This window comes from Micropterus salmoides, unplaced genomic scaffold (assembly GCF_014851395.1).
Source record: "Micropterus salmoides isolate LMB-PRFRI ecotype aquatic unplaced genomic scaffold, ASM1485139v1 Ms_hic_scaffold_2, whole genome shotgun sequence".
In the NCBI taxonomy this organism is placed as follows: domain Eukaryota; kingdom Metazoa; phylum Chordata; class Actinopteri; order Centrarchiformes; family Centrarchidae; genus Micropterus; species Micropterus salmoides.
Genome location: NW_024041150.1, coordinates 33,989,955 through 34,011,581, shown reverse-complemented (window position 1 = coordinate 34,011,581; position 21,627 = coordinate 33,989,955). Strand labels below are relative to the sequence as shown.

Here is a 21,627-nt window from a genome sequence, read left to right as displayed (position 1 = left end):
TATGTTTGTGAGTGTGTGGTATTTCTTGAATCTTACTGAATACAAGTGAATACAGGGAGACATCACTGGACCCTCAGTATGTAGTCGGAGTGGCCTCACCTGCTGGCTGGGAAGACGTCAGATTGTATCAGGAGGGAGTCCAGCTGCAGACACACACACAGGAGCAGAGAGGAGATAATTCGAGGAGGAGAGTCCCACACTGCAGACACACACACACACTAATACAGAAAATACACATATTAGAGAAGTATTAACAAACTCTGAGGGAATCTCAATCCCTAGCTGGCTAAACACAGCTGGATGGAGCTCGTCATCACACACACATACCCACTTCAGTTCTCGTCATGTCGACATGAAAACCTGGCCACGTCTCTTCCCCTGTTATAAACAGAGAGGTGAAGCTGTGTGGAAACCAGGAGGTTTTGCTCAGCACATAATTTCACATTCCTGATCAATGGAATCTTAATGTTGTTGTTGTTGGTTTGGTTTGTCCTTTTTCACGTTCTCGTCTATCTCTGCTGTCAACAGACTTCAGCGTTCTTTGTAAACTAGGGTTCGACCCCGATGAGATTTTAGACGACTGAGACCAACTCTGATGTTTGTAGATCAGCAATCTGGATTTTGTTCTTATAGTCCCAGCTTTAAACATTTACCTCTGAATGTTAAAACTCCAAATTTATGAAATACTTAAGGTGTGTTCAAACCTAATGTAGCGGATTTTAGGCATATAAAATCTATGGCAAGATGCGAGTGGACACAAACTCCTGACATTCACATAACAGTACATAAATTAGCATTTTCTTTTCTTAATTTTCTGCACTTATGCAGAAAATTGTGCACTTTTTTTGCACGTTTTTGCTGTGTAACAAAAGTGTAACAAAGTGTAACAAAATACTGATGACTCTAAACGTTCATAAAATATATTTGAGAAATCATTTATCATCATTGATGAACCCCACAAAGAATATTGTATCATTTTTAAACATACGTTTTTTGTAGGTGCATGCAATTCAGTGTCAAATACCGACACTTTGAGAAAGCCTGACAGTGTCTGTATTTGAACAAGGCCCCCCTTGGCTTTCAAATAACTCCAAAGTAACCCATCCGCCATTGAGTTGTAAGTTATGTCACAAAATATGCATATTTCAACCCAAACCACAATCTTCTCCTAACCCTAACGAGTAGGTTTGGTTCCACCTTGTGCATCAAATCCAGATGTTTTGTCAGGCTTTCTCACAGCATCAGTAATTGACGCCCTGGGATGAGAATGTGTTGACAAATCATAAAACAGTAATATAATCAGTGGTGGATTAATTAATGAAAATGTACCAAAATAAAAGATCAAAAGTAAAAAAAACATAGAAGACATGGCCACCAATTAATTGTAATAAATTAAAAGATCAGCACTGGCAATATATTGCATAGAGCAATCATTCCATACTGATAACTTGTGTGAAGAGAAGCTAATAGTATCACTTGAGAGTTGGCTAAGACCTAAAAATACACAGACGTCTTCATATCTTTCCATCTGCATGTTCCCACATCTGCTGTGTTTTGTTCTGAATGATACAAAGTGATTCATTCATCACTTACAGTATTTCCTCCCGACGCCCCTGTGATCTTTTTGCTCCATATGGGATTCTTCTTTCACCACTCTCTATCTCTTAACTCTCCAACTGCTCTCCCTCTTTTTTAGAGATGCTTTAACTGATGCTATTTTTCTATCTTAAACTCCCCAAAACAAATTGTCTGGAGCTGAAAATCAAGATGATATCTTGAAACAGGGTGTAACGGATGTGTCTGGTTCCCTCAACAAAAGACAAAATTCCATCTTTATTACTCACCGCAGCAGCCTAGTGAGATCCTGCAGCATCACCAAGAAACAACGACAAAACATGAATTGCCAAACAACTCGTAAGTGAGTATAGTAGTTGATTTTTGAGCCGTTGCTGAACATCGTTTCCTCAACATTCACATCTGTATATGGTCTTTAAGGTTTAAACGAGCCCTACGTGCTAATTACATCTGCTGTTTGCACTCAGAGGTTGTTGTTGCCTCAGGCTAACTTTTTGTTTCAGCACCAATTACACCATTTAGTTAAAGTTTCTAAGACTGTGGAGTAAAAGACCTGTGTGTTATATTTATGGCATTCCTGACAGCTCATCCGGAGCACCTTTTCGTGGGAAATGTCGGCTCTTTGTTGGAGAAATGTTTTTTTTTTTTTGTTTCACTTAAGGCTAATGATGTTATGCATTCAAATAACAAAAAGACCAAAAAGCATTATAGCTGTCTTTTGCCCTTGAGTTTCCTCCTCGTACTGTAGCGCACTTCCCGTTCGACAGCTGAGAAAACACCACAACTATATTACATCATCACCGTGGGATAGCAGCGCCCGCTGACCGCTAATGGGGGTTTTATTGGAGGGGTAAGCACCTGGATGAAAAGAGAGAACAGGTTGTTTGTTTAACGTCGGCCGTCACCACAAACAGACGAGTCAGAGGTACAGAAGAGTGGTGGGAATCACTCTCAGGGACCATGCAGGCAGAAAAAACGTGGTCTGTGGAAGAAAAGAACATTATAGACAAGACTCATATGGAGCAATGCCCAAATTTAGATGTTTCTTCACGTGTAAATGAAGTGAACATCGGAAAAGGTGATGAAAAAGGTCATGATTTACACTTAATTTAAAGAGGCAGAATGACACCAAAACTCTGTCGATAAACAATCGACATATGACTTTCATTTGATCACATGAACTTAAACAGCCAAAATGAACAAATCTAACCAAATCAAACACAGGTGTGATTTTATTTATATGCTCTCTGAGAAGTTCAGTAGACACCCGTATACTCCCTCTCTCTCTGTCTGTTTGTCTCTCTCTTTCTCTCTGTCTGCCCCGTCTTTGGTCACTGTATCATCACTCATCCTGAGCAGGACCAACATGTCTGAGATAAATGAAGGTGTTTGGGTTCGCTGTCTGATCGCTGGAGGGGATAGGGGGGAAAAAAAGATGACACAACCTAAACATTCCCATCTAGCGAGGATTTCCCTCTTTCTCTTGTTTGTGTGTGTAGGCGTGTGTGGGAGCTGCTGACTTTTTAGTTAGTGTTTTCAGTTGTTTCATCTCCAACGGCATCAAAAGTCCCGTTCTTTGAGCACTTTTTGTAGCCATTTGCCTTTTTGTCGAGGGCGTTTGAGGTTCTGCCGACTCATGCGTGTGTTTGCATGTGGATCAAACTGTAATTGGGTTATCAGACTGCCCTGCTGATTAAACTTGCACCCGAAGACCCAACGTTGACCCCCCCCGCGCCCCATGTGGCTCTCATCACCGTCCCCCAGTGAGCATGCGGTGTGACAGCTAAAATCTTCCCCCTAGCGCAGTCGGTGCTCAAAACAATGCGCCCTGATAAATCCTCAGAGGGCCCGAGGGTGTGTGTTCGTGTTTGTATGTGCGTGTGCGTTCATGGACAGCACACACGCACCCTGGTTTTCACATGCGCGGCGGCTAGAATCTGTCTGTCCAAGCACTCTCCTCTATCAGGAAGTGAGGTAGGCCCAGTGGGAGCAGTAAGTCCAGAGAGCTTAGTGGCCCCGAATAGGCTCCATTGTGCCTTTTGTGCTGGAGGGGATTTGGGCCTACAAACTGACCAGTCTGCTGGAAGGGGATGAGGATGGAAGGTCTGGAAGAGCCGTTGCAGAGACCCGACGGGCTGGCATGAAAACAGACAGGGATGCCAACTGGCAAGGGTGTCGGGACTCGGGGAGACTCTGGCTCAGGGGGATAGACTGATCTCTGATAAAATTTTTCTCTATGTTTATAAAACGCAAAGTACATTATTTGTATAATGTGTGCACACCAGATGTGGACCAGGGCAAAAAAAATTAAAACATTTAACCATAACCATTTTGTAGTGTTAACCAAAATAATAAATCCTAATCTTAATCACTTTACAAAGTAGAGGTGAAACTAAATGTTTAGAGTCTTAAAAATAAAAACTCCACTTTTTATTGTGTGTGATTTGAAAAGGGTTGCTCATAGTGACAAACTCACAGAGCATCATCACTCTGCAACTACAGAGCTTTGTAGCCTCTTTTAGCACGTTGTTTTGGTTTTACTGCACAGTTAACGTATGATTGAGTCAAACAAACACTGTAAACTATCTACCCAGCAGCAAACGGCAACCTGGCTAATTTAGCAGCTACTGTACATCGAGTCAAACTTTTTAAACTTCCACCTTCTTAAGAACCAGATCATTTCCTTCAGGAAATGGTGGAGTCCAAAACGGACAAAAGGAGAGTGAATATTTGTATTCATCTCTACTCCAAATTAATGCTAATGTTGTGTAATGCTGCTAACAACTTCATAGATATGATAATATGTCAGGGATGTGTATCAGTCAGCTTGTTCTGGAGTTATTCTGCCACCTAGTGGCCAAAACATATGAAATAAACCTGAAGGATAAGAAGCTATACAGACGCTTTGATAATAAAAAAGTGATGATGATAGCAGGGTTTCACGTGATGAGTCTGTAATAAAAAACATTTCATTCTCACTATTTAAAATGCTGCACTGTTGGCTGACTTACTTAATAAAGTCATAACAAACATAGTCACAAAGGTCACTGAAGGGGAAATGACCTGTGAATGGTAGCTCGCCATCTTGTAGTAATTTTAAGAGCAGCATCATGTTTTTGGGGGGTTGGGGGGTGGTTCTGTGTTTTCCCCTTTTTTTGTTTCCTTTGATCCCTTTTTTTTTTTTTTTTAAATCTCTGCTCTCCACTCTTCTCTCCTCAGTCTTTGTGATCTGCTCCTCTGCAGACTGCATTTTTTTTTTTTAAATCCATGCCTTGTTAGGGAATAAACAGAGATGCTGCCTTCCTCTTTCAAACACTCTAAGACACTCGCTTGCAGCTGATCACGAAAGAGATTCTTCTTAGAAGGATAAGATTTTAGTAAACGTTTCTGACATTTATCATCTTTTCAGAAAGTCCCAATATAGCCATGTGTCCACAGTTAAGTGATCCGGGCCTGGTAAGAACAACAAAATTATTTTATTATTATTATTATTAAAGTTATTCAGTGCATGCTGGACACTGAGACCAAACCATTCTTCAACCTTAACTCACAATTCACCTCTCACCTTTTACATAACAGTAGGCAGACACAGCCTTTGAAAGTGACCCCTGTGACCTGAAAAATAGATACCAGAAGGACAGAACAAATTATCAAATGCTGTTGCATGAACACAGATAGACCTGAGCAGGTTGGAGGAGGACTTTTTTAGACCTTAGCACTTTAAATGTGCGATAAAACGAAGGGTGGGACAGAGTGACAGAGCACAAAGAAAAAACTGAAGTCAAACTAAAGGGTTTAAAAGAAAACGTGATGGCGGGAAGGCGAGGCGTGAGAGAAAGTGGGACCCCTGCATATTTTCCCTGGGTGAAACCAGGTGTGATTGCAAGCTGTGAGCCAGACAGCTCCGGCAGGCTGCCTTCACCTGGCACAGCCCTGTCATTACTGTTACCTGCCTGCCCTGAGGCCACGTGGGCTGGAAGCCTAGCTGAAACTCAACTACACACACAGTGTGGTCAAGGTTAATCCAGGATCGTTGTCACTTTAAAAGCCAAGTGCAGTAAATGAACAGGAACTACCTGTATGCCTGTGATTTGGCATAGAGCGACTTCATGTCGAGTTCATATGTATTACTAAATTATTAGTTTATCCCAGAATGCTGTGCAGTCTGGGTTTTAATTTATTACCTTCAGAATCATACAGTAAAGGTTCTTTAAATGTTGTAAAGTCTTGACACCTCTACTCACTTATTGTTTGCCCTTTTTGAATGATTGGTTGATATTAAGTTCCCGTACCCCATACCTGTTGTATACGCTCATTACATCACTACTATGAACCAATCAGATTGCTTGATTTGACCTACCCATTTTTATAAATTATTTCTTTCATTCCTTTTCTATTTTATGGCGAGCAACCAGGTCTCCTGCACCTGTTGAAAGTCATTTTCCCATACATTGAATAGCGCTGTAGCCTGAGCCTAATCTGTGGACAGCAGTGCCTGGAGTCATTTTATTGTCACTTTTCTTGACGTGTGGTATTTAAAATCATGCTTTCTAATTCTAACTACTTTTATTTGTGAACATTACCAGGGTAATTTGTGAATCAAACTGTAAATGAATGACCTGGTTGACAGATTACACGCTTCACAAGTGTCCCATGCTTTGTCATACAGAACAAAACAAAAAGTTTAGACAGTCACATGAAGGTATTTACAGTATACCTTTGTGTGATCCTTATCTAAATGGTCCGGATGCTATAAATCCATCCGTCTTGTACTCCCCGCAGGCTAAAACTAACGCTAAAGATTGGTTCTACCTGGTATTTGACCTTCTCCGTGATGTCCCCTGATGTTAGATTTGTTCTTTCAGAGTTAACACTATAGCTAAATGGTTTTGTGTGTGCAGGCAGAGCAGTTACATATGAATAGGACCAGGTGTGGAGTAGAAAATTATCTTCCTTTTTGTATTGTGTGTGTGTGTGCACAGAACTAATAGAGGGGTATGTGAATCTTTACTTTGTGTGTAATGAAGGGTGTGCAACCTCTGTTGATGTGTGTGTGTGTGTGTGCCATGAACTGTACTGTGTGAATGTAATTATGTGTGCATACATTTCTGTTTTGGGTTTGGAAACTAAATACCAAGGACTTTTTTAAGCTCACCTCCTTTATACAGTACCTTGTGATTTAAAAGCGTTGCTAAATTAGGTTACATTAGGAGTTAAAGATACATCAGAGATAAGAAGGTGGTAGTAAGGATTCAGAAACATCCTCAAGATTATGCAGTCACATACATGCATCCATGCATGCATTAACGCGCATCTCTCAGCTCTATAAATGTATCTATAAATGTCTCATAAATGTTAAATGCACATCTGCAGCACTTCCCCAGTTAACATTGTTATGTGACGTCTTTATGAATGAATTTATGAGCACATTTCCCTGCTGTGTGGTCATGAAACAAAATTGCTAATATCTTCAATTTCTGATCTAATATACACTTACCCAAAAGTAACAGAAAGCCCCCGTTTGCATGTTAATGAAACAAGGTCTTTTTAATCTAACTGACTCTGTGAAAACAATAATAAACCATCCTGTCTTAGTTATTTGCTCTGAAAATGAAATCCTTTGACTTTTCTTTGACCTGAAACCAAACATCTGTCCCTTGCTTCCCTCCATCTGTCTCCTCTCTCCCTACCCTGTGATAGCCTACTGCTTAAAATATAAACTAATGGCAGGTTGTCAGTGGTGAACCTGAAGTGTGAATGTGTGTGTGTTTATCTTAACAAACTCCTTCCTTTTGCCTATTCATTCATCTAACTGGCTGATGTTGTTTCTTTGTTTTTATACTGACATCATGTGGTTGAATTTGGTAGTGCAGCCTGCAGCACAAATGCAGTCATATTAACATAAAAGCTTTACAATTCTTTTTTTTCTCTAAATACACGAAAACCCTTATGTTAGCATAAGTAAGATTTTCTAGTTAAACTGGTTAAACCTGTGATTTCAAAACCAAATTGTACAGTAGCAGTTCTTCAACCAGACCACCGTCTGAGATCACATGCCACTGCATGCCCACATAAAGCACTTCACTATCCCTCTGAGGTTTAGGATTGTGAGGCACATTCACGTGTTAACATCACTCCTTGAGAAAAAAACAACACGCAGCTGGGTGTCCCGCCCTGACTTGTTCCCGTCACATGTAAACATAACCATCAAATCAATAACACAAAGGCAAAATGGCTTCCCCAGCAATGTGTTGGCAAGTGTTTCCCCTGGCTTGAAAACTCCCCCATTAGGTAGATGATGTGTAACTGAAGATGTTGATGAAAGGAGGGAAAGAAGGATGTGGAAATGAAGACATTGTATTTACTTAGATAATCAGATAAAGATGATAATGGGATAATGCAAGAGGCTTGTAGGCGTCAAATGCAGGTCACTTCCTTATGATGGTCACATCTTCATTGAGAGACTTTAAATCACTCATCGGTCTGCTGAGGTTCTCTAGAGCAAGACACTGAGGTGCAGATTCACTTTGAGATTTATTTTATGAACTGAATCTGTCTCAGGATTGATGCTGAGATGTAAAACAAAAGGAAGAACACAGTAAAGTGTTTTATAAACCATTTATTAAATGCTGAATAAGAAGGTTAAAACTACTACTTACATAGGCTACTCACTCACTTATCTACTAACCTACTTACTTTATTAGCTGTTTACTTACTAACCTATACTTGCTTACTTACTAACTTATTTACCTACTTAGGTTACTCAGTAACTTTCTTAGGCAACCTACTTACCTTCTTAGTTAGGCTACTCACTTACTCGCTTTCTTACCTACTTACTTAACTACCTATTTATTTAGTGGAGAGGAGTGTTCTTTTCCTGGATGAGGCTCTAAGAAGAGAGGGTTTTTTTTATGTTGTACAGAGACAAATGTGACATTTTTCACTCTTTGAATAAAGGTGACCTAACCTTGACTTCTTTCTCTTTGTGTTTAATAAAAGGTTTTCCTGAACATATTATTGATTGATGGCCACTAGCATGAGGCGTAATTTTACTTAACAGTAATAAATTGAACGAACTATTACTATTAGTTAATGTACTCATGCACTGAATGTTGCCTGTTCTTCTTGACTTGAAAAGTGACCCATGTCTTCTCTCTTCTCTCAGGGTCGTCCAGGGCCTGTCGGTGAAGTTGGTGTGAGTGGACCGGAAGGGCCACCTGGGTCCCCAGGGCCTCAAGGGCCTAAAGGAGAGAAGGGTCATATTGGATTGAAAGGACCACCTGGCCAGAAAGGAGACAAGGTTGGTGTCATAGATCTTACCCTGGGTCATATATTGTTTTTATAATAAGATATTGGAGTTTGGACCATATACTTGTTTATTATATCGCTATGTAGCAAATATAATAATTATCTAACTTGAAATATTGATTTAATTGTATTTTATGATAAGCTAATTGTACAAACATTCAGCCAAACAACATCAATCTGATCTGTCTGCCTAAAGCATGCAGTAACGTATTCTCACCACCAGGTGTAACTATTTAAAGTGACAATCAATAATTGATGATTTTACTGATACAGGGGCCTATGGGCGTGCCAGGGTTCCAAGGAAATGATGGAGTACCTGTAAGTAACACCATGCACATTATTGTCCAACTTTTCTCTGTTGTTTCTCAAAAGTGACATCATGTGGTGATTTCATCGGAGTACCCCTCTTTTTTTAGCATTTTTACCTCACCCTCTTCTTTTAGTCTCAATAGATAATCTAACTGCTTAAATCAAAATTAGAAATTTCATTTACCATCCTGTAGTTAGGGTTTTTTTCATAATACTAATATTCCTATCTGAGCAGTGTAAAGTTACAAACAACCAGACAGGTCAGATATTATTTCTTTGGAAAGTGATTAAATTAAATATAATGGATCCTTTGATGCCCTTTAGAGTGAGCAGAGCTGTTGATTTTGTTGTCAACAGAAGTCAAACCCACTATAAGTCAGCCTAACCACCTTTATATTTGGTATTTAGACTGAATTGTGTAATTTTAGTGGATAAAAAGGATTTAGTGGATTGTAAAATTTAGGTTAGTTTAGGTTTATTGTCATTTTACAATATAAGATTGCAAAGTTAAATGCAGTTTAAGCCCCATCCATGCTATAGGGCACATAACTTGCATGAATAAGATTTACTTGAATTAAAAGATAAGTAGAAATATGACAAGGCAGAATTAGTAAACAGCACAGAAAAGCTATACAATATTGGAAAAATATTCAATTATGTGTATAAACAAATACACAACAGTAGTATTATGCAAGACATGAAAATGTCTGAAAGCACTATGATCTTTTGGGGGTAGATTTGTCATCAGTGACTAGAGGTCTTACTTCAGCCTTTCAGTTTTTTTCCCACATTTATTTAAAATATCTTAAATGACATGAGCCTCTGGTAGTGCAATATAGAACAACAGCAACAAAATCACAAAAGCCAAAAGATATCAACATATATCCTGACGTCAGAAGGTTTTCTAGTAATTTAGGCACATAGGGTCCGATTTACTAACATCCCGAATAAAGATTTTATGTGCATTCTAAAATATTGCACATGCAATTTTAGTACATGTTATTTACTAAGAATTATGATTTACTAAGAATTATTGCATAGATGACAACAGGAGCAAACACAATGGAGGTGGGAGTATTTAAATTAGGGAGTTGCGTGTTTTAATGGTTTCCACCATGAAGAGGAAAGCAGCCACAGCTTAAAAACCTTGGTTTGTTTCGTTCAGTGCGTCCCGAGTATGTGGAAATCGTGTGTACCTGCCATCCTGCCTGAGATTGCACTAAGTACTTGGGACAGCACACCTGGAAAAACAGCTACAGTATGCTGGAATGACCCAGACACGAGGAAATGCCAGCAGATTGTGCTTCATCCAACCAGAGGGAACAATCGCCGACCGTCCGCACCGTCCCCAGTCGCTCCGAGATCAGAGATCTCCTGTCCCTGTCCCTGTACACACCCTCTCCGATACGATATATTACGATCGGCGCGTTGTGAACAGTTGGTGATCGTTCCCTCTGGCTGGAGGAATTTTACGCGTGATCCGTGCACTACTGCAGCTGGGGCCTCTGCGCAGCACCACGCAACTGTCTAAACTCTTCTATCTCACGGAGAAAATAAATCAGGTCGAAATTGTATAATACTTCATTGACAACAGTATTGCCAAAGCTAAAGGAAAATACAAAAAAATCTATTCATATAGTTCATCGAATAAATAAAAAAATACAATTATTGTATAATATTTCTCTACGTTTTCTTTCATTAAGGCTGTGTCTCCTGGCAACAATAACAGCAGCCATCTCTGCGCAACACTTGGCGGTTTGCACCTTCCTCTCAAATACAGAGGCTGTTGCACTCACGTGAAATTGCGTTTTGGCTTGGTAGATCACATTGCGTCATAATTCAATCTGCATGTTACGCTCCTAATTGCATATTCATTAAGGCTAAAGTACTAAAGAAACAACAGGTGCTATCTTGGCTTTTGAAAGACGTCACTTTGTGCGCACACCGTTAGTAGATCAGCTTACATGCTACTTTGCTAGTGATATCAAGTTTGCACACGTTTTTACTCACGCAAACCTTTAGTAAATCAGGCCCACACTGTGTATCATGACAAATCCTGATAACGATAAATATCCCAATATGGACATTGTTTCGTAGGTTTATTACATTGAAGAGGATGGTAATAGGAATTTAATTTAGTAATACTTATGGGAAAACTCTGACTCATGAGTTGTTTTTTTTAACATAAGTTATAATAAAGATAACATCATCAATAATCTTAAAGAGTACCCCTCCTCTGCTTGACCTCGGTAGGGTCACCCCGGTCAAGAGGGTGGCAGAGGACCACCGGGACTGGACGGCTGTAACGGGACCAGAGGAGATCCTGGACCACCTGGCTTCAGGTCAGGAGTACCTGGCTTCCCTGGACTTGCTGTGAGGACATACTTCAGTTCCTCTTTTAGTAATCTCTATATTTTGGATGTTTTAATGTCATTATTTATAGATAATAGAGTTTATTGTCACTGCTTGGGAAGGATAAAGGGATACTGATGGCGTCCTTTTCTCCAACAGGGACCTACTGGGCCAAAGGGTCAGAAAGGAGAGCCTCGATATATCGATAACAGCATCACGGTAAGGGCTCACACACTTATTCAGATTAACTCACATGTGCACATCTTAAATTCTGGGATTCAAGCTCATACAGTTCTGCTCTACTGTGAGATTTTGTAACAAAGGAAGAAGAGTCCTGTCCTGACTGACTGGCTGACTTGTGTGTGTGGTTGACAGCAATGTGTGTTTAATGTATAACTTGTAGTGTTTGTGCTTACTTTCTGAGCATGTCAGGCTCTTTCTTTTGTTCTTTTAATGGTGTTTAATTAGTTTTGTTTTCAGTCCTCAGTCTGTTTCATTAGTTGCTTTTTAGGATATCTCAAACACTGCTGACAGATTTCATTAAACTGGGTGGAAAGTGTGGTCTTCGTTGTGCATAGCACCACATTTGTTACCTACACCTGAACCATAACGTGGGATGGATCACTTTTGGTACATAACCTATTTGGATGAGCCCAAAAGTTTTAGGCATTTTCTTTTTTTATATATTTATTGTTATTTTTCCATAATGTATAGAATTGTATTGAAACTGTTAAGTGGTACATGCACATTTCAGCTCTGAGCCACTAGGTGGCACTACAGTACCAGGACAGTCTGTTACATCGGCGTCATGAGTGTGATTTCCATTAAACTTTGTATAAATCTCATCTGTGTACAAAATCCTAATATTCCCAAACAGGATTTAGATATTCTCATGATTGCTCCAAGACCCAAATCCAAAATGTAGATAAAAAGTTTTTTTTAAATTAAAAATAGAAAGGAGCAATGTGCAGTGTCAGTGATGTGTTAACTTGCTGAGTGTTAATTGATTTATGGGTTTTTCTTTTTTTTTTTCTTATTTAGAGTTTACCAGGTTTACCAGGAAGGGACGGTCCACCTGTAAGATCTTTGCTTTTTCTGCTGACTGTTACTAACATCCTGATGTATGATATTAAATAAAAAATAAATAAATAACACACTTGAATATTGTAAAATTATGTATTTTGAATGAAAAATATACTGGATTTGTGATACAGTATGAATTTGACTCACTAAACAAAGTATGTAAAAAAAATAAGTATGTAAAGTAAAGTATGTAAAAAACATTAAGGAAAAGTGAAAAATAAGAGCCATATTGGTGACGGGGAACACCTCCCAAAGTATGAACTGTATCCCTTTTTTCTGCAGGATTATGCACATCACTAAATGTCAGTAAGTTAGTTTTTTTTAATACTTAAAATAATGAGACATACTTTTTTTTTCTCTGCAGGGTATCAGGGGTCCTTATGGTCCAACTGGTTTTCCTGGTCCCAATGGGCCGGAAGGATTCCCTGTATGTAAACTCATTTATCTCTCTCTTCCTCAGACTGCTCCCCTGCATCTTAACATCAAATTCACTTTTATATCTATGTTTAAAACATCTAATTTTCTGCGGTGCAGTTTGTTACACAGCTCATGGTGGTTTGTGGCAGCTTATAAAATAAAAACTACAGAATTACTTCATGACCTGCACAAGGAGTGAGGACCCTTTTCACAGAAAACCAGTTTTAGCAATGTACAGCTAAAAATGCCATTAATAATTCATAAAGGCTTTTAATAGGTGACATGACATTGAAGCACTAATTGCCAGTTAATGGGTGTAGAAATTGTACACACATTACACATGCAAATGTTATACTTTTTGGATGCTTCAGACTAATTTCTGCATCCATCTAATAATGTTTTATTGTCTTTTATTTGAAGTATTTGTGAATATTATCTGATTTTGTCGTCTGTCTTCAGGGCCCACCTGGTCCTCCCGGTCCCCCAGGGCCAATGGTAAGCAAAATTAAAGAGTATAGTGATTTATTATATTCTATTAAAAGGCAGTAAGCAGTGGCCTCAGTTTTATTATTTAAGATGTTGTTGTTATTGTTGTTCTTCCAAGTGCCCTGCTGTTTTAACCCTTGTTGTTTTTAGGGGAGCCGTAGTGACGGATATCAAGGAGAGCGAGGAGACAAGGTACACTTTGCTACCTCTGAGCTCAAAGAGAGAGCTCATGTAGACTCATTTGTCTGTAGAGATGAAATCACACACACACACACACACACACACACACACACACACACACACACGTTGCCTGTTGATGCTGGTAATAAGACCAACTTTGTGGAAAACCCATGAAAAGTAACGTTATTTTCCATCACTGACACGATAGACAGGAAAATAATCAGTTATAATCACTGCAGGAAAACAACCTCCTCATAAAATGACTTAACACTGTAATTAACTGTAATACCAACAAAAATGATTGGGATAGTGTGCAAATGGTTTATCTACCACTAACACAATTTACCAAATATTAGATTTTGTTTGGTGTCAGCTCCCATCTGAGAATTTCCACAGTGACATATAGATTTTAAAAAGTCATGAAAGTTTTTTTTGTCGTTAGCATAGATAAGCAGAAACACAGGCAAACGTGATAGAAAATATAAAATGTGCAGCCAGTTTCTGAAATTTTTAAAGATTTGTTTTAGCTTGTTGTTAGCAAGCAAGCTACTTTTGCTAAGCTACACTGGGCTAACATGTCCCAGACGTAGAGAACGCAGAGGCCAAGTGCCTGATCAGTTTCACAATAAACCAGGTCACAGAAAAGACACATTCTTCATCTCTCGTTTGGTTTAAAACATTGATCGCTTTCAACCTCAAAGGCTCTTCATCAGGGCAGAAAAGATAAAAAACAGATGGATAACAACTGGTCCTCTATATGGACAGTACACCTGGAATGATAAAGAGACTCTTTGCATTTAATTCGTTGTTCTTCTGGAGTAAACCGATGTGGTTTCAATGCTTTCTCTCACTTCATTCTCATAAATATACTCACAGAAACAGCAGGCTTAGAGGGCTCGTGCTGGGTCCCAGGTGTGTGTGTGTGTGTGTGTGTGTGTGTTTATGTGCGTATTAGCATGTTTGTTAAATTAATTGGTTGGACATAATACTGTGCATGTTAAAATCTGACTGGTGGTGGCTCTGCAACCTGCACTTCTTCCGTCCAACACACATTAATTTACCCTCCATCCTTCCTCCCGTCCTTAACCCCACCCATCCCAGCATCCTCCTCCTCCTCCTCCTCCTCCTCCTCCTCCTCCTCCTTCTCCTCCTCTCTCCATCCACATGATTGACACGACTACTGAACTTGTTTGTTGCATCTGTTTCCTGTATGATAAAAAGATCACATGAACCTCCACTTGATTCAGTCTGGTTTGTTCTTTCAAATGATCTGTGCTGCCACTGAGACAAGTCGCAGAGCTCACTCACACAGATGTAACAACACTTTTACATCAGATTTAAAATCTGCGTTTCATTTCAAATCGTAATCAGATGCATATTCTTAAAGGACTGATTGTTCCCCGAAATCCCATTCAAATTGATCGAGTTCAAATAGTGTTTGTGAGTTGTCCAGTGGCGCACACTTATTTCCCTCACTGTTGAATGACAGTTCAGAGATTTTCATCCTAAATTGGGAAAAGCTGTTGAAGTCATCTGATCTTGATCAGCCATGCAACATCCTGAGCTGACTGTGCAGCATTCAGTGGTGTTAAATATCAAAACACAATATAAAAAAAAAATTACACAAACTTTGTTTGTTCAGATTTCTGAGCTGTCACTCTGGAGGACGATCTGCGGACTGTAACTGGGTGCTGGAATCACTTGCTCCTACTTCTCATGTTGCACTACGTCCCCCCCCTTCCCTTAATTGCATTTTGGGCATCTGGTGTTGAACTCCGGGATTTGTAGTTCATGTGCCTGCTCTTTTGACTCCATCCAACCCACCCATCTCATTTGAACAATCACACACGAGTACTAACAGTCATCTTCCTCACACACTGCATGCATGTTATGCTCAACCAATTCTTCGAACACTGAACGCAGAAAGATTCAGGGCTGAACTGATTGTGGAAACAGCTGGATTCACTGTTGAGCCTGTTGAGACACATTTTCAGAGGATGAAAATGAAATTGTACAACAGGAAACTCAAGATGAAGTATTCCTGAGCTCTCTCTTCTCATTTTCTCTCTCTTTCTTTCTCTATCCTCGTGATTCTCTCTGCAGTAATTCACTCTTCTTCTCTCATGTTTGATTTTCTTTTTTGATTTTATGTCCTGTATGACTTCTTCTTTTAGAAACACTTGTCAGACTAAAACTATCTATCTATCTATCTATCTATCTATCTATCTATCTATCTATCTATCTATCTATCTCTGCATACAAGGCCAAAAGTATGTGGACAGATGTGTTTTTGTGCATTTTTGATCTGAGGCTATTTCATGAGACATCATACTGCTACAGCATACAAGGTTATTTTTGACAATATTGTGTAAGTAAGTGTATTCATGTAGCCCTTTTGGAGAGTGGACGTCACAAAGTCCTTAAAAATAACGCAACAGACAGAAGAACAAAAAAATACACAGATGCAAGCCTAAACAGGTGGGTCTTGAGTACTTTTTGAAGGTGTCCAGAGTGTCCATCTTAAACCTATGGACACTTAATAGCATTGCAGTTTCTTTCTTGTCAAAACCTGGCACCTACCCACAATGCAACTGGACAGCCTACAGTTCAGCTGGGTGGGTGGGTTATGCTAGTAGTGACTAATGTAGCCTCTAACTGCCAGCCTCAAACACAGATGAAGAGCGGGCTGCAGAGGTGGTCTGGTAAGCTCTCTTCTTTCTAACTCCACACCCCCAAGAATTTTTTTTAAACCCTAAGTCTTCAGTGCCAATGAACACGGACTCAAGTGACATCACTTGAGGCGGCTTATCAGATTTCTCCCTCTGCAGCCACAAAAGACTTTATAGAACTTTTCTCATATATCCGGTAGTAGTGTTGGGGTGTCCACATACTTTTGGCCATGTAGTGTATCTGATCGCTTCCTGATTTTTTCTTTCCCTCCATACATATCTTTTGCTGCTCTCATCTTTTCCACCCCTTCCTCCTTCTCTGTCTGTCTGTCTACCTCTCACCTCACACTATGACCTCATCCTCTTCCTGTTTCTCCTCCACCCCTCACCCCTCCTCACCCTCCTGATTGGCTAACCGTGTGTTGTATGTATCTCGGACTCCAGGGCGACGTGGGTCTTCCCGGACCCAGTGGTACTCCCGGCGACGGGTCACTAAGAAGCGAAAAAACTCTCACTATCTACAAAGGAGATAAGGTAACACGGCAAGGGAAGGCCAGGAGCAGAAGCTGTAGCGCCTCCACAACACACACACACACAGATGGATGTGGTGGGGTTTCATTATAAAAGTGGTAAAAATAAGGTCAATAACACAGCAGGAAGCTTGTTGTTAGAAACGAAATGTTAAAAGAGGAAGAGGAGCAGTGATTGCAGCAAACTGAACAGCCATCAAGGGGAGGACATGTTGATGCAGAAAAGTGAGAAGTCAAAGGAAGAGGAGACTTTGGGGAGAGGTGGAAGGGACGTTGGTGCATCGGAACATCAGTCCTGCATCTTTTTCCTGGCACAACAAGCAGAGCTGCTCTGTAGGCAGAAATAATATCAACATTTGAGTTTAGGATGTCACCACATGTCCCACTCAAGTTTACTTCAAATGTAGTCTTTTCTAAGGTTTCCAAAGATACTGGATGTGTAGTCTTGTAGGAAATGGGGGGCAAAATCATAAATATTACATTTTGTTTTTGATGGTAGGGTGAAGTCGCAACAAATTACATTCTGGATGTAAATATAATTAAGCAGTTTATGGACAGGAGGCTGAAAAAAATATGAAAAAATGTGTTTCTCTTTGATGCTACAAAAGAAAATGTTTAAGAGACACACTGTGAACATTGAGATTCAGTGTGGTTTAACTTTCCCATTACTCAACGTTAGACCAAAGCCAATTCAGTAAGGCAAAGGGGAGGCTTGGAGGAAGCTACGATTGTGAATCCTAACTGTCTGCCTACAGTTTAAGTGACACTAACCTATTTGTTCGGAAGTTCAGAAGGTTTAAAATAGCAGTTTGATGACACATGGTCAGCTAACATAGTGTTTCTCAGCACATCCCGTGCTGAGTTGTCAACATGCGAATGATGTGAAAGAATTTAGGCCACAAGATTTGGTTAAAAGCTTCGGGAACTCCCAAGTAATTAGAGCTGGTGTTTATGCAGATAGATCGAAGCCCAAAAAGTGAAATACATGAAAACATATTGCCATTACATTTTGGCAGGTTGTAGCAGACCTTTGGCTCTTTCCACTGAGGTGTAACCCAACCAGTCATATCTGCCTCCAGAGATTCTTGGGCTCTGATAAAAGTTTATTAACTAAATCAGTGAACTTTATGCTACGAGAAGACCAGCCTCTCATCAGTACCCCAATATTTCCTCACTCCTCTTCTCACTCTGTGCACAACAGCCCCCCTTCAGTGGCTCCGTCCACAGTCACACGGAGGCCGTCCTCCGGTCAACTCTCCCCCATCTCTGTCCCCGTCTTCCCTAAATGCCCCAAAACTCTGCCGTTGTCTTTCCGCCACCTTTCCCCTCCTTGTGCCGCCTCCTCGCCCCGGTCGCCACAGCGATCAGTGTAAACAGCTCTCTCTTCCTTGGTTACGGCATCCAGGGCGACGTGGGCTCACCCGGTGACCCTGGCCAGCCAATGATCAATGGCGTTGTGGAGTTTGTGGGTTTTCCCAAAGGAGACAAAGGAATGCAGGTTTGTTGGAAAAATGCAACTCTTCTCACAGTCGACATTTCTGCAGTAGTTCCAAGCAGGACGACCTGCGCCAAGTCATGGACGGGATTTTAACGTCTGAAACAATCTGAGAGTGTCCAAAAATACAGCCACGTGTCGTCCTACCTCATCTTTACTTCCTCTTGGGTGAAGTTTTAGAGTCGGCCTAGTTTGTGCTGTTTTGTATCTGTGGTGACTTTATAGCTCATATTGGTGGTTTTACTAGTTTTTACCCAATAACTCCAAATATTAGACACATGACCAAAGCTGAGTTTCATCTCATTTGCAAGACTTGAAATAATCATAACAAACAATAATCCATCACAATGAGCATTTTCACCACCTTTATTTTATGAAGTTTTGTAAGTTAAAATGACTTTTTTATTATTATCACATGGTAACGCAGTTGTTAGCAGGGTCTGTTTTGAAAAACTGTCTTTGTGAAGGGGCAGTCAAACATCCAAGATTTAAGCATTAGCTATTAAACAACAGCCTTTTAATCAAAAGGGACCAAAATCAGATTATCCGATGACATGAAATGTTTGAAACAAATAATCTGATGCTTTTTTTCAGTGCCAAAAATGTAATTAAAGCAGGCCCTGCTGTATCTTCAATATAATTAATGATGATGTATCTTAAAGCAACATTATTTAGTAATTTTACGTTAAAACAATTGCTTCAAAATGATTTTGATGGTACACTGATTTGTAATAGGGAGAATGGCGTTGGCTATTTGTCATTGCCACTTTGGGCATTGAAATCCCGGGTAGGAAACCTATGGCAAGAATGTCGTACGGCAGCACATCACACGCTAACAAGACTCTTCAGCACGCTAAGAAGAAGCTTGCTTGGTATTGTCAGTAACGATATGGCAGATGTGTACAGCTGTTGTTATTTATGACAGCGGTGAATTACACTTTGAAACTGTAGGACACCAAATGTTAGGCTAAATAATGTTGCTTTAAAAAGCATTAAGGAAATATAATGTTTATTGTGATGGTTCTGGTACTGTATTGAAATAAACAGTGGCTGCCAGGAAAAAAGGAAATCATGCAAAGTAGCCTACACATCTACATCAAGAAGTAGATAGATGACTGAAACCACTACAGTTCAGTTTGGTATTATTTGAGCAGAAAAGCCCACTGTGCACGTTTGGGGTAGCACTGAGGGTGAAGCCCTGTTGCCAACTATCAAGCCCAGTATAATCAGTATCCTCCAGCCTGGATTCCTCAACCTTCAGCACAGTGCATCTCTCGTCGGGGGCTTGAACAGCTCTACCACTGGGCTTAAACACAGTACTTTGTTCACAGTTTTTGTTGTTTTGAGTGAGATTTTACAGTTTGCATGGGCGTTCAAAGGTAAGTTTAGGTGCAAAGAACCCGTAAGATAATGTAAGATCACTCATATGTGATACCAAGGAATCCAGGTGCAGTCTGTTCACTGGGTTCTTTGTACGCTGCTCATAATTTAATCTTTGCTGTTCCTAAACACTGCACAATGATGCAGTTCTCAAGTTCACCTTTGCTCTCTCTCTCAAAGGGTGAACCTGGTCCAAAGGGATTCAGAGGATTCCCTGGCAATCCCGGACTACCTGTAAGCAGTTTACATTTTCTTGAAAAATAAATGTTTTCAATGTGATTTCTGTACAAGCAATGAGAAATGGTGGCGATATGTTAAGTGGCAGAACCATACCAAACATGTGAAGTGACTTTACTTGAGACAATCGGCTGTTGTTATTGACACAGCAGGGAGATCAATGAAATACTTAACTATCCTTTAACTCATTTCCAGGGACCTTTTGGTTATCGAGGTGAACTTGGCGAGAAAGGCATTCCTGGATACCCCGGGGGAAGAGTAAGAGCTAACTGTATTTTCAAATTTCATACATTGGACAAGAAGTTTTTTTTCATACTTTTGCTGTATGAATCCTCCCCTAACCTCAGCATACTGGATGCTTTCTATCTCTTGTAAGTTTCCTCTCTTCCTCTGTGGTGATATGTGTCTCTCACTTTTCCTTTTTCCTCTTCCTCTGTGGTGGATGTCTTCTTTTATTCCACCAAACAGGGTCCTCCTGGTTTTAACGGGCCTCCTGGTACTCCAGGACAACAGGTAGGCTTTTGTAATACTCTAATAATAAACAAAATCTAATAATAATATAAAATGTTTCCCAGCCACTTGAAAAGTCAATATTGTGAGCCAGACACAACACAGTAACAAAGCCGCAGAAAATACTAATTTCTGATTGGCTTACAGGTGGCAGTTCAGATGCTATAACAGGACACTTCAAACTTAGTTCTGGACAACTGTTTTATTATTGCACAAGACAGTTTAAACTGCAGGTTACCATTGTAATAATACATACACTACTTGCCTGCAGTGCCACATTAAGTAGTTAGAGACCAGGAGTCATATATTCATAAATCATAAATTCTGCAGAAGTGATAGTAAGTAATTGAGAAGAAGTAAGCCATGATGCAAAAAGCTTTTCTAGCCTTTCACTGCCTCCATTATCGGAATATTAGTATAAGAAGCTACAGCTTAAACACCTCTGTGCAGTCAACAGTAAATATATAAAGGACCTGTAGTGCAGTGTAGTGGTGTGTTTTGTTAACCCCTGTTGTCTGTACAGTATATTCATAAAAGATTTTTCTTCTGATACAGGGATCCCCTGGTAACTCAGGTTTCCCCGGGCAGCCAGGATACATAGGACCAAAGGTAAAAATGAGTGTGTGTGTGTGTGTGTGTGTGTGTGTGTGTGTGTGTGTGTGTGTGTGTGTGTGTTTACACTTTCTGCTGACAGAGGTTTACACAGAGTTTAAGTCAGGTTGTTTAGCTTTCCTTAAAAGTGTTTTGCTGTGTCCCAATTCCATACTACAGTTTTTAATATACTAATAATTTACAGTGTTTGCAGTTAGTATACAAGAAAGCAAAATACTATACTGATTTATATTCACTGGAAATGATACGTGATGATTTCTGGATTATTATTCTGCCCATTGTAGATATTCTTTATACTTTATACTGTGAAAAATTGCATGTTCCATCCATTTCGTTTTGCTGTACAGCTCTTTTCATTAAAAAAAAAAAATATTAGACATGTTTTTGATATCTTTCATGTGTTTTATTGTACTATTTGTTCTTTTTTACATTTATGACTCTTGACATTTGTAGTGCTTGTTTTTTTTTATGTTTATTGTTATTC

The 21,627-nt window shown here is 39.8% G+C and overlaps 1 protein-coding gene across 4 annotated transcripts in view; it reads left to right on the top strand.

Annotated features, from left to right (window-relative positions):
* col4a6 (collagen, type IV, alpha 6) overlaps positions 1–21,627 on the top strand; it is a 116,568-nt gene that overhangs the window by 67,326 nt on the left and 27,615 nt on the right. For 3 of the 4 annotated variants that reach the window (XM_038731704.1, XM_038731703.1, XM_038731701.1), the window contains exons 5-17: positions 8,741–8,875; positions 9,157–9,201; positions 11,446–11,565; positions 11,704–11,763; positions 12,586–12,621; positions 12,992–13,054; positions 13,504–13,539; positions 13,681–13,722; positions 18,315–18,407; positions 19,965–20,018; positions 20,217–20,279; positions 20,490–20,534; positions 21,087–21,140. In XM_038731704.1, coding sequence (XP_038587632.1) covers positions 8,741–8,875; positions 9,157–9,201; positions 11,446–11,565; positions 11,704–11,763; positions 12,586–12,621; positions 12,992–13,054; positions 13,504–13,539; positions 13,681–13,722; positions 18,315–18,407; positions 19,965–20,018; positions 20,217–20,279; positions 20,490–20,534; positions 21,087–21,140 — 846 coding nt within the window. Of the gene's footprint in view, positions 1–8,740; positions 8,876–9,156; positions 9,202–11,445; positions 11,566–11,703; positions 11,764–12,585; positions 12,622–12,991; positions 13,055–13,503; positions 13,540–13,680; positions 13,723–16,823; positions 16,914–18,314; positions 18,408–19,964; positions 20,019–20,216; positions 20,280–20,489; positions 20,535–21,086; positions 21,141–21,627 lie in introns of all 4 variants that reach the window. The other variant, XM_038731702.1, reaches the window with a different exon arrangement.